The 16,461-nt window shown below is 39.6% G+C and overlaps 1 protein-coding gene across 2 annotated transcripts; it reads right to left on the bottom strand.

Annotated features, from left to right (window-relative positions):
* Window positions 1-2,290: 2,290 nt before the first annotated feature.
* csf2rb (colony stimulating factor 2 receptor subunit beta) lies at window positions 2,291-13,171 on the bottom strand. Of its 2 annotated transcripts, none has more exons than XM_028042331.1 (15): window positions 12,528-13,171; window positions 10,982-11,184; window positions 9,804-9,924; window positions 9,532-9,707; window positions 9,302-9,456; window positions 8,443-8,587; window positions 7,851-7,983; window positions 7,621-7,775; window positions 6,606-6,736; window positions 6,291-6,474; window positions 6,072-6,168; window positions 5,882-5,948; window positions 5,018-5,097; window positions 4,685-4,928; window positions 2,291-3,706 (listed from the first exon to the last, which is right to left on the bottom strand). In XM_028042331.1, exons 2-15 carry the CDS (start codon window positions 11,082-11,084, stop codon window positions 3,317-3,319), a joined length of 2,181 nt encoding a protein of 726 aa, XP_027898132.1. In that variant the 5' UTR covers window positions 11,085-11,184; window positions 12,528-13,171; the 3' UTR covers window positions 2,291-3,316. The 2 variants fall into 2 exon arrangements, with proteins under 2 accessions (XP_027898132.1, XP_027898133.1); XM_028042332.1 differs by having other exon boundaries at window positions 4,685-4,847; window positions 12,528-13,167.
* Window positions 13,172-16,461: the final 3,290 nt, after the last annotated feature.

The following is a 16,461-nucleotide window of genomic DNA, read 5'->3' as shown; positions in this document are numbered from 1 at the left end:
AACATGACGAAGGGCATTTGAATCCTTTCAACGTTATCTTCAGCTGAAATCCAGAAAGACAGAATAAACATTGGAGATGTAAATTGGTGTAAATCTCCCCAGGTTAAATGAAAACAAAAACTCATAAGCCGTAGCTTGTTTGTGAAACGAAGGCATTGAAACATGTGGCACGCTTCAGGGAAAGAGCATCCAAGCAACACTAAAACAGCAAGGTGTTACAATGACAGAACAATCGCGAAAGATTACACAACAAGCACTTTGTAGATGCAGTGGATGACACAGGAGTTGTGTTATAAAAACACACCGGGACTCGTCTGATCATACAAACATCAATCACAATGTCTCTAATGATCTAGTCTACCTTCAAGGATATTTCTTTTCCATGACCCTGGTCAGGCCTGGATTACCTGACGCACAGCTGTGAGGAAACAGGAGGTTACACAAGCATCCCTACGCCTTCCAGTACTTTTATTTTCCTGTTTTTCCCGCTTGACCATCCAATAGGACATGCCGTGCACACACACGACCGCGCAGCTACCTTCTCATTAAGCCGAGATCCTGCATTTCGCTCCTCAAATCAAGCCCTTGTGTTTCAACGCACCAGATATAAATCTCTAAAACGAGCAAGGGAAAAAATGAAAAGGATCCATCCTTCAGCTACGGCTGGAGAAACAATAGCCCTTTGAAGTGAGATGAAGACGAAGGAATCTGTTTTGCTCAGAGAATTTGGAAAAGCCCACGCTGGGGAAAAAATCCACGTGTCCTCCCTTTGGTTACAGTGTGGGTAAAGTATGAACCAGCAATGTGGTTGTGATGACGCAGGGTGTCAAAGTCCCCGTCAGTCCCATCGTACAGGAAATTGCACCTTGGAACGGGCTCGAAACACAGGAAGTTGATGTCAGAATGCCTGGAATTCCAACCTTCTGTTGTTTTTGCAAAAAGGGATTTTGTTTTCCATGATATGAATTACGATACGGACGCGTAGCAATCCCATGCAATGACTCCCTTGGAACTTTTCCTCATTCCTTCCTGCTAAAACTACAAAATACAATGTTTTTTATTGGAAAATTAAGTTGCACACCGAAACTTAAAGTGCATAATTCTGAAATGGAAGGAAAATAATAAGTGGTGTTTTATGTACTTTTGTAATAAACACACATAAATGGGTTTGATGCAAACCATTCTGCGCTTCCAAACAACTCTGACCAGGTTCTCTGATCCAAGTGAAGAAAATAATTACCACAGAAAGATGCCGCCACCGCCGTGTTTTACTGTAGGGATGCCATGTTTCACAATAAATCTGCTATTTGTGGTGGATGTAGGTTTAGTTTTTAAATACGTATAAGCATATAAAATTAAATCCATACCGGATTCCAAACTGTCACATCAAACCCCAATAAAATGCACTGAATTTTTTCCACTGGAAAGTGACGAAACGTGGAAAAGTTCAAGAGGTCGGATTATTTTTGCAAGCCACTTGCACGCTTGCACGTTGCATGCTTAGTTTTCTCCTGCCTCGAGAAAACTGTCAAACCCTTGAACTTTCTGCAACCCCATTAGGCCGAACAGATGGAAAGAAGAACAGAGCAATAAATTTGAAAACAGTGAAAATGTGTGTGGCATGGATACAGTGAAATATACAGTACACTGTTAAAAATGGATCCAGCAGGCATGTCCTTGAGTAAGCAGGAGCCTTATCCAACATTTTATATTGATAAACATTGCAACATTCCCTTTGGCCCCAAATTATTCAGATCCTGGCAGATGCATTTATATTAATCTTCAATTATTAACAACTAGTTTCTACTGCTAAAGTCCTGGCAATCATTTGTTTTCAAAATTGATATTCTTTTGCTTAATCTGCTTAATCAAAATCTTAATCTGCTCGGAGTATTCATAAATTTGAGTTTGCCTTTATTGTAACAAGTGTATTTAATGATACTTGATATCACACAGTTTTTTTAGTTATTGTCCTTGGGGAGATTAGAGCTCTTTCTTGCTGCTACTTTGGCAAAGAAAACCCTTTTACAGGTACATTACAGCAGTTTATGGCAAATGATTCATTTGGAAATTGTCCCAACGTTAAGAAGTGAAGTAAAGCTGCTCCAAATAGGTCTTTATAAAAGATCAGGTTAATGCAAATGAAATAAATTTACACTTTAAATAATTTCAGTCAAGAATTCCCTCTAGTTGGCCAAAACCAAATTCAGGCCAACCCACTGTCAGTTTCCATCACAAGTGTGCACAAAACTTTATCGATGTTCCCTAATGTAAAAAAAAAACAACACAATTTCGCAATTGCGGTATTTTTATTAAATCAGAAACACGATTTCGGATTTAAGATCAAAGGTTAACTAGTTTGTTCACATGATGTCATTAAAAAACATGCGACGCCGTCATTCTCCTTCCACTTCCTGTCGTCTTCATCTTTTCCTCCAGTAGTAACCTTGTGTTGTTGATCACATCACCCGTATGATGTGAAAAAAAGGGTTTCTGTTGCAGTTTAGTGATATACACAAATTCTGATAATTCAAAAAAAGCCGCCTCATCCTAGCAAAAAAAAGCTTGTGTTTTTGACATTGGAGTGTTTCCATTAAGCAAATTTATCTTTGTACTTTCACTTTGCGCGATTACATGGTGAAGTTAGTAACAGGAAAGGAGTAACCATCACATAATGTGATCAGAGACTTCCCTTGTCATAATTTTTATTAAATATAGATCATCCCCGTTTCAAAAAATTATACAACTATAGCTTTAATTTTTTTGAGGCCTCCAGAGATAATAACTTAAAATAAAATGGCTTCACTTCTGGCACAGAAACAACTTCATTTTGTTTGTCTGATTATGATCTGAATGATGACAGTATTGACAGTAAATATGCCAGTTTGTCTTATTAGCATGTAAGTTGAACTTTTATTGAAATTAAAATGCTCTGTACAGGAAATAAAATGGTGAAAAAGGTCACAGCGTCAATGTTCTGACTTTAACTTGCCTTCTGTTTCTTTGCTTTAGCAGTTTCATGGAGTGGCAGCTTGTATAAAGAAAATCATGCTGAAGATAAACATTAATAAAAAAATATATATAAATATTCTTCCTGGAATATTTGTAGATATAAAAACATTTTATTTGCCCTGTTAAATGTTTGGTTACATATTACTAAATTAAAATCAGTAAAGGCAATATAAAATATGTGCAACGACAACAAGATTTTTTTTTTCCTCTAACAGCTTGAGGAGCTTATAATAAAGTAGAAGCTTACAAAAAGTCAATTACTAATTGATCCTGCCTTGTTGTTTTGTTTCTTGCATGCAGCTGTTCATTTTGGCGGTACGGTGAAGGCTGCTGGGAGCTGGCAGTATCCTGAGTTAGCGCCCCCTTGAGGCCAAGAGGGGAGCGGCCCTGCAGTGTAATCGGGCGGTTGACGTCTCACCGCTGGTTCTCCGAAGCCGGACCGGCTGCCAGACTGAACAGGCCGCAGTGTGGCGTTCAGGTGCTGCTGGTCCTGCTCAGGACTGTGGTACCATTTTGGGCCTGAGCTGCTGTGGGATGTGAGGTCCTCTGTGGACCTTGAGAGAGTGCGGTTGGGAAGACACACGTAATCTCTATCGCGAAGAGGACATGGCGCCGGGAAGAGAGGCACGGCTTCACTCGATTTAGTTTCCCGGACTTCTTCTTGCTGGACCTCCATTGACATTTGTCCTGATCCCTGCGAAAGAGACTCAAACGCGTTAAACAGCTGCAAAGCAAAGCGAGTTAACAGTAAGTACTTTTTAAAGTGCATTTTTTGAAGTTCTTGTAGGCTAGCTCTAAATCATAATAGGTTTCATTGCTAGCAGGTGTGTAAAAAGTTACTGTTTGTGTAGCAGTTCCCCTGTTATTTGCAAGCTAAAGGATGTAGCAGCTTAACAAAACAGAAGACTAGCTCTAAAACGAAATGCCAACAAAAAAGGTCTGTGGAAGTAGAAGGGCTGCTACAGACACCAAATAGCAGAAGCTAAATCTCAGTTTATTGTTCATGCATACAAGCTAGCTTGAACACTGTAGCAAAGCTAGATACCGAGGGAAGTTAAAAAGTATTTTTCAGTATGTGTGAGACTTTTGACACGCTCCCATCAAAAATGTATGAATCACTGAGGTGGGCTTTCGTGTGTCCTGCTGCATCGTGACAGGATATGTTTTTCTCTAAAGTTACAGAAAATTTGCTAAGCCCGGTGGTTGGGTCCCAGGGCAGTCATTGATCCAGCGGCCCGTCGTGCTTTCGAGTTAAAAGTTGACAGAAATTTTGAAAATATCACTTTATAATTATGTTATTGAAACATTGGAAGATTAACACCTGAACAGCAACTATAAGGTCTCAAAAAATGCAAACGTAAAAAAAATTTTTTTAAATAACTAGGCAATGCTAAGCCTCTTGAGGGCACAAATAAAGCCTGGTGGTCCGCCAGGCTTATAATACAGTGTGTTACCATCTCACGTTATGTCTTTTCTATAAAGGATTTAACCGACACACATGGAAACACAACTAAACAGATCTTAATAAGAGAGCTGGTGAGTCAGTGTCTATAACACGTTTTGCTGGATTTTTAGGACAACATTTTTACTGTTTCCATTTGATTCCCTATACAAATGCTGAGTACTCCTTTATTATTCAGTTGCTGTTGTTCTCTTTTTGAAAGTAACTGACCTGACAAAAGATGTATGGCCCGCTGAAGCTCATGGACGACGTGTCCGAGTCGTGAGCGTTATCAAGAGGGCAGGGAAGGTTATCACAGTTCCAGCAACTCCTGCTCTGGTCGCCGCCCGTCGTCTCAGTGCTCTTGGTCGGCCAAAGCAAAGCTTCTGTGGAGCTGCAAGGGGGGGAAAGGTGCATAATTTCATCAGCTCCCTCTTTCTTCTCGATCGCCACGGCGGCAGAGTGCAGACATCGGCTATCAACAGACGAATGCATCCTGAGTTGTCGCTGCATTCATTATCTGACTTTTCTGGCGTCATGTGAGTAAAGTGTGAAATTTAGTACCAGGTCGATACGCGGTCGAGGTGCTGCACGCTACAAATGGACGTCTTCTCGCTCTGCACGAGGGTCGGGGACGAGGAAGACTGAATTGGAAGAAAACGTGGAAATGAAGCAAAGCTTACTTCAGCAACACTTGTTCAAAAACCAACAGAAAACCAAGGTCAGTGTCGTTTATGAGTTTGGAAAGCCATTTCTAAGACTTTGGGATGGAGCAGTGGTGAAAGTTCAACCAGAATTACTCAAAGAGTGCATCAATGAGTCAGACGCATCTAAAGGCCTGCAGGCCTCACTACCTCTACTAAGGTCAGAGTTCACGATTCAGTAACTGGGCATAAATGGCCTCTATGGTAGTGTTCCAAGATCAGAACCATCGCCCACCAAAATGAACACAAAGACCTATCTCACATTTACCCAAAGAAATCTTGATGATCCCCAAAGATTAAGGGGAAATATTATTTTAGGAAGATGTACATTTGACCAGAGGCTCACACAGAATTTCATAAACAGAAGTCAGTCAGACATGGTGGTAGTGTGAGGCTTTGCTTCTTCAAGACTTGCCATAATTGATGGAGTCATAAATTCTGCTCTGTAGCAGAAATTGTTTAGGAGAAAGTCCAGTCATCAGTACAGGACCTTTAGTCTGGTTGAATTTTGGTTCTGCAACAGGACAGTGATCTAAATTACAGTAGTAAGACTCAAAAATACCAAAATTAAGTTTTTGAGTGGCTGGACGCAATAATAATAATTGAAAAAGCTAAAACTGAAGAGACTTGTAAGGGGGCAAATGCTTTTTTTTTTTGCATTACTTATACACTATGTGAAAATTAGTAACATTTTAGTCACTTTAAGAAAATAATCCAGTCTCACCTTGATCTCAGACAGGCTCTTGCTTTTGCCTGGAGAGGGAACTGAGTCCACCCACATCACAACTTCCCTTAATGGTGAAAAACATAAATGGGCGTTAATTTAAAACGTACATTTAAAAAGAAAATCAGCGATTCTAACTGCTGTTTTAACTGCATTTTACACGTTGCAGTCAACGTAAAGCAGCGCTTACTTCCGGCAAACTGGGATAGTGTGGTACAGAGTCAGAAAGAGCGCGGCTGCAATCACGCCACAGAAGAAATAAATCAGTGTGGAGACGGACCAGGTGGCTGTCGAGGAGCAGAAACCAGATTAAAGAGAAGGCCATAATGTCATTTGAAGATTTTGGTTTTTTTCAAAGCACAAAACAGCAGGAAAACATCAACATTGCACACACTAATACTGTAAGCACCTTTATTTGAGGTCCAGTTTGCAGGTTCAGACCATTCTGAGGGGATTCCTTCGTAGGTGGAACCTTCTCCAGGGGCAACCAGTGACCTCACTTTCACCTCGTAGTCCTGGAGCGGCACGAGGGATGTTCCCAGGATGCTCACCCGTGTGGACCCCTCGGAAATGTTCAGCAGCTCCGTGGATCCCTGGCGGCAGAAATAAATAAAACACACAACCTATGAATATTCAGGCAGGCCCTTTTTTCCAGAGCTGCTGTGGTGATTAGCCGCTAAAAGGAAAGCGGGGAAATGAAAACGGAGACGTAAAATCCTCTCACCTGATCTGTGGTCCTGTAATACCAGACCTGGTACATCAGCTCTGTAGCTGCCTCAGCTGGTGGAGACCACTCCACAACCCAGTCACCGTTATTCTCCCTCACTTTCACCTGCACTGGTGAATTGGTACGGACTGTTGAAAAAAGGTAACAGAAAATAACTGTTTGTAGCTTGAGTCAAAACGCAGGGTTTAACAGATCTTTTTGTACAAGTGGTTCCCATTGTTGGCGCTCTTTTGAAAATATACTCTGCGTAACCCCACCGTTTACGTCGTACACAGCGTTTTGCGAAGTTAATTTGTAATTATTGAGTGGAAGCAAAAGTTTCAACGTTTTTCACATTTAGAAATCAGCAACCTTTCCTTTCTTAACCCGAAATAGTACATAACTGTCTTCCCAAGCCACTAAAGTAAACATGTGACACCTAACTGTACAGTGTACTATTTTCCTTCTAATTACACATTATGTTATATTATTAATCAACATGTTATGTTTTGGACGTCTATCACACAAAACACTATTAAAATAAGTCAGGGATTGTGATTGTGATCTGACGAGTCTTGAAAAAGGGGCATAAATATATTTGCAAAACACCTGACCTACTGCAAGGTTGTATGTTTTATGTTTGCTGTAACCTTTTCTCCCCCCATTTCTTTATGTACATCATATATAACATGATACATGTATATTTTCAAAAGAAAAAGCAAACATGCATGTAATGGTTAAAAACGTCCACTAGAGGTCGGTATTTAACATAGTGACCTACCAGCGACGAAATCCCCAATTAAACAGCTGATCAGAGTCCTATGTACTGATTTAGAGGTAATAGCACAAATCAAACACTAGGGGGTGCTGTACAACCATGGCACGAACCTGGTTAACCGCTGTTTGTCTGCACTGCTTCCTGTGGTCTTATCACCCCCTTGTGTGTTTTTAATTTAGCCTTATACGCTCAGATAAGCACAGAGGGACTTCCGCCGCCACCACTTCTCACCTCCTCTGTATTCTCTGTACTCACTGTGTTTGTACGCTTGAAAAGTCTTAGCGTTGTGTGCCGGCTGGAGCTTCAGCTGCAGACGTTCAGGGTCCACATCAGTGAGAGGGCAGCTGTACCTCACTTCTGCCCCTCCGGGGTCAGAACTCACAGCTGGGTTCACGCAACATCCCTCAAACCTTTAAAGGATGAAGTTCGCGTCAGTTCAGGAGCAGCAGAGGGCGGGCGCGTCTACGGCTTTGAGTTTGACTTACCGTGCTGTCGGGTCGTGTCGACAGGTCAGCTGGTAGGTGACGAGATAAGCCAGCTCTCTGCTCACCTCCCAGCTACACGTCACTTCCTTCTCTCCATCCAGAACACAGTCCAGAGAGGGAACCTGCCCGAGGTCTGATGTGAAAGGGAAGGAAAACAATAGTTAACTCACACAGCTGGAAAACACCAGACGTAGTTCCCATAACTGTGAAAAGACCCAGAAAATTGAAGTTTGAAAAGAAAGCAAAACTGTTTGTTACTGCATCATTTTACCGGGATTTTCTGCAGTAGACCAACAGAAAGTAGGACGTGATGAAATGGGTAGAAAAATGTTCATGTGGTTCGATTTATGTTTAGTCCCTCGATGTGAGTGCTGGACCTTTTTAGTGTATATGTCTAACAGCGGAGCAGCTTGGTGATCGAGTCAGAGCTGTTGGACCACATATCAGACTGAAATCCTGCTTTCAGACTGAAAATGTGTGCGCTCGAATTATGGCAGAAAAATTCCCCCATATTGCAGTGTGTACTTTGGTTGCAAAGTGGTAGTGTGAAAAAGTTGAAAGGGTATTTATGCTTCCTCTTTATTTCACTCACCATCTCCAGTTTTCCAGCTCGCCACAGGACTCCATTCGCTCCACCGACCCACGTCGGCCCGGGCTCTCACTCTGGCTTCGTATCTACAGCCGGGAAGCAGCTTCTGCCCCTCCAGTCTCACGCTGGTGTCTGCGACAGCCTCAGTCTGAGTAGAGAGGTGTGTATTTAACATTAAAAACGAAATTTAATAAGCACTGACTCACCTCTGTCTCATTATTGTCTACTATGACAGAGTTGACTGTCGGATTGGAGGGGGGAGGTGGCTCCTGTTACCCTTTAAATCTGATTGGTCAGCCTGCCTGGCCACACCCACCAGATGGGATATTACATATGAATTAACATTTACATAAGAGCTAAGTGGCTAATTTCCATTGCTAGTCCCAATGGCAGGCTGATTTAAATTATGTTTATCAATAATAAGAAAGAGCCTCTACTGTGCAACAAAAACTCTCCATAAAGGCAAAAACGCGGTAATTAAGCAGTTGTTTACAATTTCTAGTAAATAAGTTCAATAATTTTCACTTTAAGTTGATAAATAATTTAAGTAGAGTTAGCATAGTGGTAAAAATAGAGTTGTTTGCAGTTAAGCTAGGCTAAGCTAATCAAGCTAATCGTACGACTAGAAATTAATTTTGCTAGTCGTACGATAAACACTGGCTAATGCCCGTGCCCTAAACCACTGTAAGAAGCAAATTCATGTGTTTTGTTTAGTTAAATAACTAGTTTGGTTATTGAAGTATTGGCCATGTTAGTGTCCCTTGCTTCTCTACTGTAAAAAAACAAAAACAAAACAACAACTCTAAACACTCCCCTGCTGCACAGAAAGGCAATGTGGTGATTTGTTGTGTTTGTAGCTTACAGTCCAGCCGTCCTCGTCCTGCGTCCTGAAGCTGAGCTGATACGAGAGGTTCTGGTTCAGGGAGGACGATGGAGGATACGGACTGGACCACTTCAGCCAGTAGCTGCCATCGCTTTCCTCAGACGCAGTCAGACCCCCTGGCGGACGTGCCCTCACTGCAACACCACCATCACTGTAAGGCTTAGTTTTGCTGTACATAATCTACTACTGTACATGTAGCTGTTGCTTACGGCGCTGAACAAGATCCAGAGATGTGTGATTGGAAGACGAGCAGAAGCTTCTTGTCTGGCTGTTCGTGAAGAAGACAGTATGGCTGATTCCCATGCCAAGCACAAGAGTTTTATATCTGCACTGGACAACTCCATCCTCGGTTGTTTTTTCGTCTTTAAAAGGCACACAGAGCTCACTGCGTAGATATAGACACCAATCTGTTAGAGAGAACCTCACCTCTAGAGAAGGCAACTTCTAGAAATGTTGCTCTTGTCCAGTCTGCTCCGTTTACCTGCTGCCATCGTTTCCCCTCAGCCAGACCTGCAGAGTCGTGTTTGTCGGTGCCTTCCATTTGCAGTCCACATGGGTCTTGTAGTCATTGTGGCATTGTAAGGACTGCAGCCAAGGCGACACTGCAGCACGACAAAGAAGTGTCAATTTATTGCTAAAAATTAATGACTCAGGAAATTTCTAATTTTGGAATTTTGCAATCCCAAATGCAGAGGCGGTCGTAGCCTTTTTGGCGCCCTGGGCAAACCACCTTTCCGGCACACAAGACGCCACCATTGCCCAAATGGGTATACCAGGGAATTAAAGAGGCAACGTCAGAATCGTTTCAACCCCTTCACCGTCACCCTGAAGAGGTTGATATCCAGAATTAGATAGCAATTAGCTACATTTACTTGAATAGCTTTTTGGTTACAAAAACAAAAGTTTTACCACACTGTACTTTTTTGTTGTTTTTTTTTACTTTTACTTCAGAAATTTTACCATGAAGTATTGCTACTCTTACTTGAGTAAAATGTCTTTTTACAGTATGAGCAGCTTCACTGAATGAAGAACAAACATATTTTAACCAAAAATTAACCGAACATAGAGACACACCTGCAGTTTTTCTTCAATTGGTGTGAGTTTTATGCTTATAGAAATTGATTTGAAAAGTGTTTTCTTTCGCCTGCTTTTGTTACTTTGTAATTATGTTACTTATCTGAATTATTTTGGTTTTGGTCTTCTCCACATAACTTTATATTTTGGTCTGTCTGATTATGTAATTTCAAAATATAAAATGATTGATGTTTTGATCAGTTACTCGATACTTGAGTTTCATTTTTACCAAATACTTTTTTAGTCTTACTTGAATAATTTCTTAAACGGCTACTTGCGACTTTTACTTGAGTAGAAATATGTTGAAGTACTGCTGCACTTACTTGAGTATTAATGTTTTTGAGTACTCTGCCCACATCTGCTTATATGTAATTCAATTCAGGCTTTTCAATTGTCTTGTAATGATATTTGCCATGACGCAGATAAACTCAAATTAAAATGATTCACCCCTAAATAAGTTATGTTTACTGTGCATCACTGTAAACCTAAAGGTAGACGGTCTCACAAATATGTGAAACATGCTTCCATTTCTTTTTGCTGTTTTTAAATGATTATTATTAATATCTTTTTCAGATGGATACTCACTGTTGTTTGAGCTGCTGCCGTCATGAACGCCGCAGTGATCCAGACCAGAGAGGAGAGCCCGATTCGGGAGAACCAACCACATCAAGACCAGGAGGAGAGCCATCCCTTCAGGGTTCACGGAGCCTCGTTTCTTTTCTTTTTACTGATCCACATCAGCGGCGTTTCCTCCACATCGTCAAGGCGCTCTTGCCTTAGAGGTGAGGCTGTTTTTTTTAATGTATATATATATATAAATAGGCAGCGTAGATGTGTGACAGACAGACAGAGAGAGAAACAGTCCATTTACTAGAAATAATATAGAAATGAGTCATGACCACATCACCAGCAGTCTTCCGCTCTGAGTGTATGCTTTTTGTGGGATGTCACCACACATCCGCCTCCCTCTTATCTCTCGCTTCCACATGTTGTAAAGAGTAAAAAAAAAGAAGAAAAAAAAGCATACGCTCTAGGAGCACACACACACTGGCGTGACAAAAAAAATCAATAAATAAATACATGGCATTATTTCAAAGTTTTACTTTTGCAGGCATTCGTGAATAAAATTGTAGTTTAACCTTCAAATGAACAAGCAGGGAAAGACAACAGAAAACCTCGAGCCGTTTCAGTCACAAGATAAAAACCATCATCTCGGTCACTGTGTTTTTAGGAAATAAGCATATTTTAAAAATATTGTTTAAAATAATTAAAAATTAGATTTTTAAAAGATGTTTCAAAAATTATTTTAAAGGGTTTAAAATGATTACATTTAATTATTTTAGTATAAAGAATTAAAATACGTATTTATTTTGTGCAATTATAGTATAACTGCGATTAATTTGCTGAAAAATGTACAAATTGAAACAAGTAACTAGAATCCATCTACAGCTCTAATCAATCATAATTAAATCATCTGTGTATGTTTTAACGCGGCCTCCTAGTAAAAAAGTCAATCACTTCAATTTAGCGAAACGTGATGCAAAGACTCCGACAAACACCGTGAATTCCTGCAAATATATTTTGAAATTAAAATGATTTTAAATCGTTTCGGAAAACACTTTAAAATTTTCAGTTTGAAAAAAGGGGAAAGGGCGCGTAAAGATCAAATAGTTTCAGAGAAGAAGTCACGATATCGCTCTGTAAACTGGGAAGGGGGGGTTTCGAGGGTCTCTCGGGCGTGACCTTTACCCTTTTAGCTGCTGGTTTACAGTAGCAGGTTGGGGGAAATCCCACAAAGAGAATATCAGGAATCCAGCAGAAAAAGTGAAAAAGACAAGCTGTTGATGTTTGCGGTGTTTTCTGACGTGAAACCATCAGGCAGAGATACATGAAAAGAGGCAGCGATTCGCATAAAAGAGGCATAAAGACAGTAAAAAAACACCAGAGAAAACATTTATTAGTCTTAAATTTATACCTATATAACACAGAGGGCTAATCCACCCTAATGGAGACAAATATTAAGACTTTCACTAATTTATACAAGGTTAAATTTGTCATATACAGTAATAATTGTCTATGTTCTGACTGCATGAATACCTGAATATATTTTGTAATATTAAAAAAATCTCACCCAATTACTTGGTTTTTCTGTTTGAGGAGCGCCTTTCCTTTTGTCCGACAGTCATCACTCCTTCCTTCTCGTCTGACGGCTCCGTATGAACGCTGACGAGAACTCTGTGGGAGTTTCCTGTGCGACTGCTTCAGTTTCCCCTTTCTGCCCAGACCGACTCTCGACGTCAGCTCGTCTTTAAGGCACAATCAGTTGTTTTGCTGAGGAGACGCCTGAAAACCCTAAAACCTCGGAGCGCATCGAAGCAAACCAACGCCTGATGCGTTATTCTGGAATGTCGCTTACCCGTTTTGTCGGTGCACAAGCATGCGGTAGATTATAGATTGCAATCTGCAAGACTTTTAAGATAACCGTGAGTAAAAACAAACAACCACCGACCACATTTCTTTGAGATAGCAGCGTTATGTCCTTTATGTGGCTCACGCCACACACAACTGAAACTCTGCCAGGATGTGCTACCATATGTTTACATTCAGGAGATATTACCAGCTACACTGACTGACATGTGATCACGCAAAGTTGTTTTCCGTTTACGGTGTTTGTCTTACCCGAACCACTTCAGATATTTCCAACCCGAGGCTCTAAATGCTTGACAAAATGTACCTGAGCGCGCTGCAGTTACCAGGAGGTAGGCGTAATTAACGCGTCTTCAAAGTGTGTTCATTCAGTGTTAAAGAGCGTGCGTCACGCCCACTTGTTCTCTGGTCGGCTTTGCATCTTAAACGGAGGAATTTATTTACATTGAAAGGATCAAAGGTCAGAGGGGAAACAATTCTTTTTTTGTAATAAAAATAGGATCTTGAAAATGAAAAATAAAAGTCTGCAATAAAACAGAACTTCCTTTAATTTTGCTTTGGCTAAAACAGCGATGGCTTATTGAAACAGATTGTGATGTGAACAGGGTGAATTTATTGGTACCAAATTTATTTGTCTGGCCACAATGACGCTTCTTTAATTTTGTATTGTAACAGCATAATCTCACAGCCACCAACTTTTAATTGCAAAACATTTATTCAGCAGGAAAATAAGAATAAACAAGTAAATAAAGAAACATTCTTGGGGGGGTCAGGGGGGGTCATCAAGTCTCCATGGCAACCATGAGACACCGTTTACGTGCTAAGCTATTGATAAACCAGGACATTTGAAGCCCGTCTGAAATTATGATGTCATTAAATGCTTCTTAAAATTATGAATATAAAAATATGCATCCATTCAGAATATACAAACCTTTATTTAACCCAGATTTTCATTTCAGACATTTTCTGAAGTGGAAAAAGCCGGTTACATCATCACGTAGGAATTAGGGGATTTATTATAAAAAAAATCTTTGTGAATGAAATCTAACAATATTTTGAACCAAAACGGCTTAAATCTGTAAGGTTTGCCATAATGTCCCCCATTGGAAATGAGCGCTAGATAGAGCAGATTCCTTTATCTAGCGTGACTCTTTCTAGTCAGCCAGTGCTGTTGAGTCAGATTGTTCTGCTTCTAACACTTTTGGTTCTGTTATCGTTCAACTCAGAACTTAAATAACCGGATCGTCACAGTCATTACCGGCTCACGTTATTCACACATTCACCAGCTAATGACACCTAGAGTAAAATGTGATTTCAATGCCTGCACTCGTTTCGTGCGTTAAGCTGAAGAAGCACCGAAGCAGAGAACAGCATTTTTATTTTAAATGAGTTGAACTGGAACGTCTCCTTGGATTGTTGCAGCGCTTTTAGCAGTCTTTGCAGAAATATTAATTCCTCAAAACCAAAATTAGAAACTGCAGCGTGACAAAGAGACGTTTTTCAGATCTGCTTTCTTAAACGCGTTAGCTTTTTTTTTTTCTTCTAGAAAACGGCTCCAGTCCTTCCTTCGCCTTCCAGTAATGTCAAGCTTTTAAGTTTTAAATCACTTTTTCAGATTTCTAGCAGAGGCTGCAGGATGTTTTTGTCGCGACTTAGTGTGACAGTTTCTGGAAGAGAGAAAAGGTAAAACTAGATTACTTTTTTTTTTTTAAATCAGAAAGTGAAATTAATTTAATAAAGAAATCAGGGTGAAAATGCAAAATAAAAAAAGAACATTTAGAAATTATGCAACTGTAGGAAAATACTGTGAAATACTTTAAAAGTTGCTGTGGCGAAACAACACAACCTGAGTCATGTTTGAACAAAAAAAGAAATCCTGGCCTCTGACTAAATGGATATTGGCTGTGAATTTGGAACAGCATAGTTAGCTCTTCAACCCTAAAAAAGGTTTAAATTAACTATATTTAAAGTGACAAAAGGCTAGGAAGAATAAACAATGGCACAGATTACCTTGTAGGGTGAAATTATTTTTCGGATGGACGCAACAAAACCGTGACTTTACCCACTTTGCACTACCGAACAGTTTGCACTTTACTCCTTTCATCCCAATGCAGATGCACTATGCTAAGTTAGGAGATGCGTAGAAGGCAACATATTTACTTTGCAGACACAACAGAATTTGATATTACACAAAAGTGGCATAATTTACACAAATTTAGACCCATATTAAATATAGTTTTGAAACAGAAATGAACCATAACAGTAAATACATCGACTTCATAAAGACTTTCACTGACTAAGAACTGAATTTGGACTCTTTATGTAACACTACAAATCTCACACGTTCTTTGGTAAAGAGTGAATGTTAACTGTAGGTAGCATTAGCATTAGCTTAAGCTAGCTGCTTGGCAAGTAAAAGGCCAATGTTATCCTAAGTGAACAAGCTGGTTCTTTGGTGTAAATTAAACAGAATATTATGATGCAGGATCAAATAAACATTTCTTATTTCACCTTGTAAAAGAGATTCAGAAAAGTTTGAACAAGGTTTTGGTAAAATTCAAAATGGCGGCTCTTGAAGAATAGTAACACTGGTGATAAACTCTCCTCAAGTCTGGGTCACCATCTTAACTTCTCTCCCAAAATAATAACTCAGCATTTATATTAAAAAAATTAGTTTTTGCTACTGAGTTAAGTGATTTATGTATGATTTATTTGCTAATTGAAACTTTATTTATTTCATTTATTTTATAATTTATGGTAATTTTCCAGCTATTTCCATAGCCTTTTTTGTAGTGAAATTTGAAGCTTTAATGTATCAATGTTGTGTTTTTTCTTTCTTTCAAATTGTAATTAGAATTTTTAAAATAGTTTTTTATTCTTACATGAATTTCTACCTTCCTGTTGTATTGTTTGGGCTATAAAAGTCTCTGCTTCTCTTTTTTCCAACTTGCATGGTTGCAAATGGACGTTACACATTCATAAACGCTAATATTCACAGTACATAATCATTCAGAAACCTCTTTTTGAGGAGCTTTCATGCGCCGAGGATTACCTCGAAATTAGGTTTTTTTTAAAAAACGTCAAAACCAGAATGAACTTTAAAAGATAAAATCATCAGCGCTCAAAAAGTATCAAACTCAAGATTGTTTACCTAGGTCAGCTCTGCAGTTTGTTATAAAAAAAATGAGCTGACCCTTCATGTGTTTTCTTTTTAGCCCTGACACTTCCTGTCAGCAAATACTTTTCACACCTCTCTATGAGAAAAGCTGGTGAGCGAAGACACCAATGTGACCAATTCCTCAATTCTTCTCTCTGGTTTTTGTTTTTGACTCTTGTTTGTTTTAACAAAACGACGGCGTTTAGTGAAAGAAAGCTACATGCCAATAAAGGCAACACGCACGATTAAATTAAAACTACTTTATACAGCGTATGAGCAACCCAGTTTTGTAGATTTTTGTCACTGTAGAACGACTAAATTTAAGCAGACGTAACTATTGATGCAGAACAGTCAGTATGAGTGTTTTGCAATGCAGCTTATTTTGGGTCCAGGGTTGTTGCTGGGAAGCTGCTTTCTCTAGAGAATCAGAAAAAAACAAAAAAAGTCAGTGTTTCTAAGAAATGAGGAACTCAACATCTCA

The sequence above is a fragment of the Xiphophorus couchianus genome, chromosome 16, assembly GCF_001444195.1.
Source record: "Xiphophorus couchianus chromosome 16, X_couchianus-1.0, whole genome shotgun sequence".
Lineage (NCBI taxonomy): Eukaryota > Metazoa > Chordata > Actinopteri > Cyprinodontiformes > Poeciliidae > Xiphophorus > Xiphophorus couchianus.
This window is presented reverse-complemented; position numbering and strand designations above follow the sequence as displayed.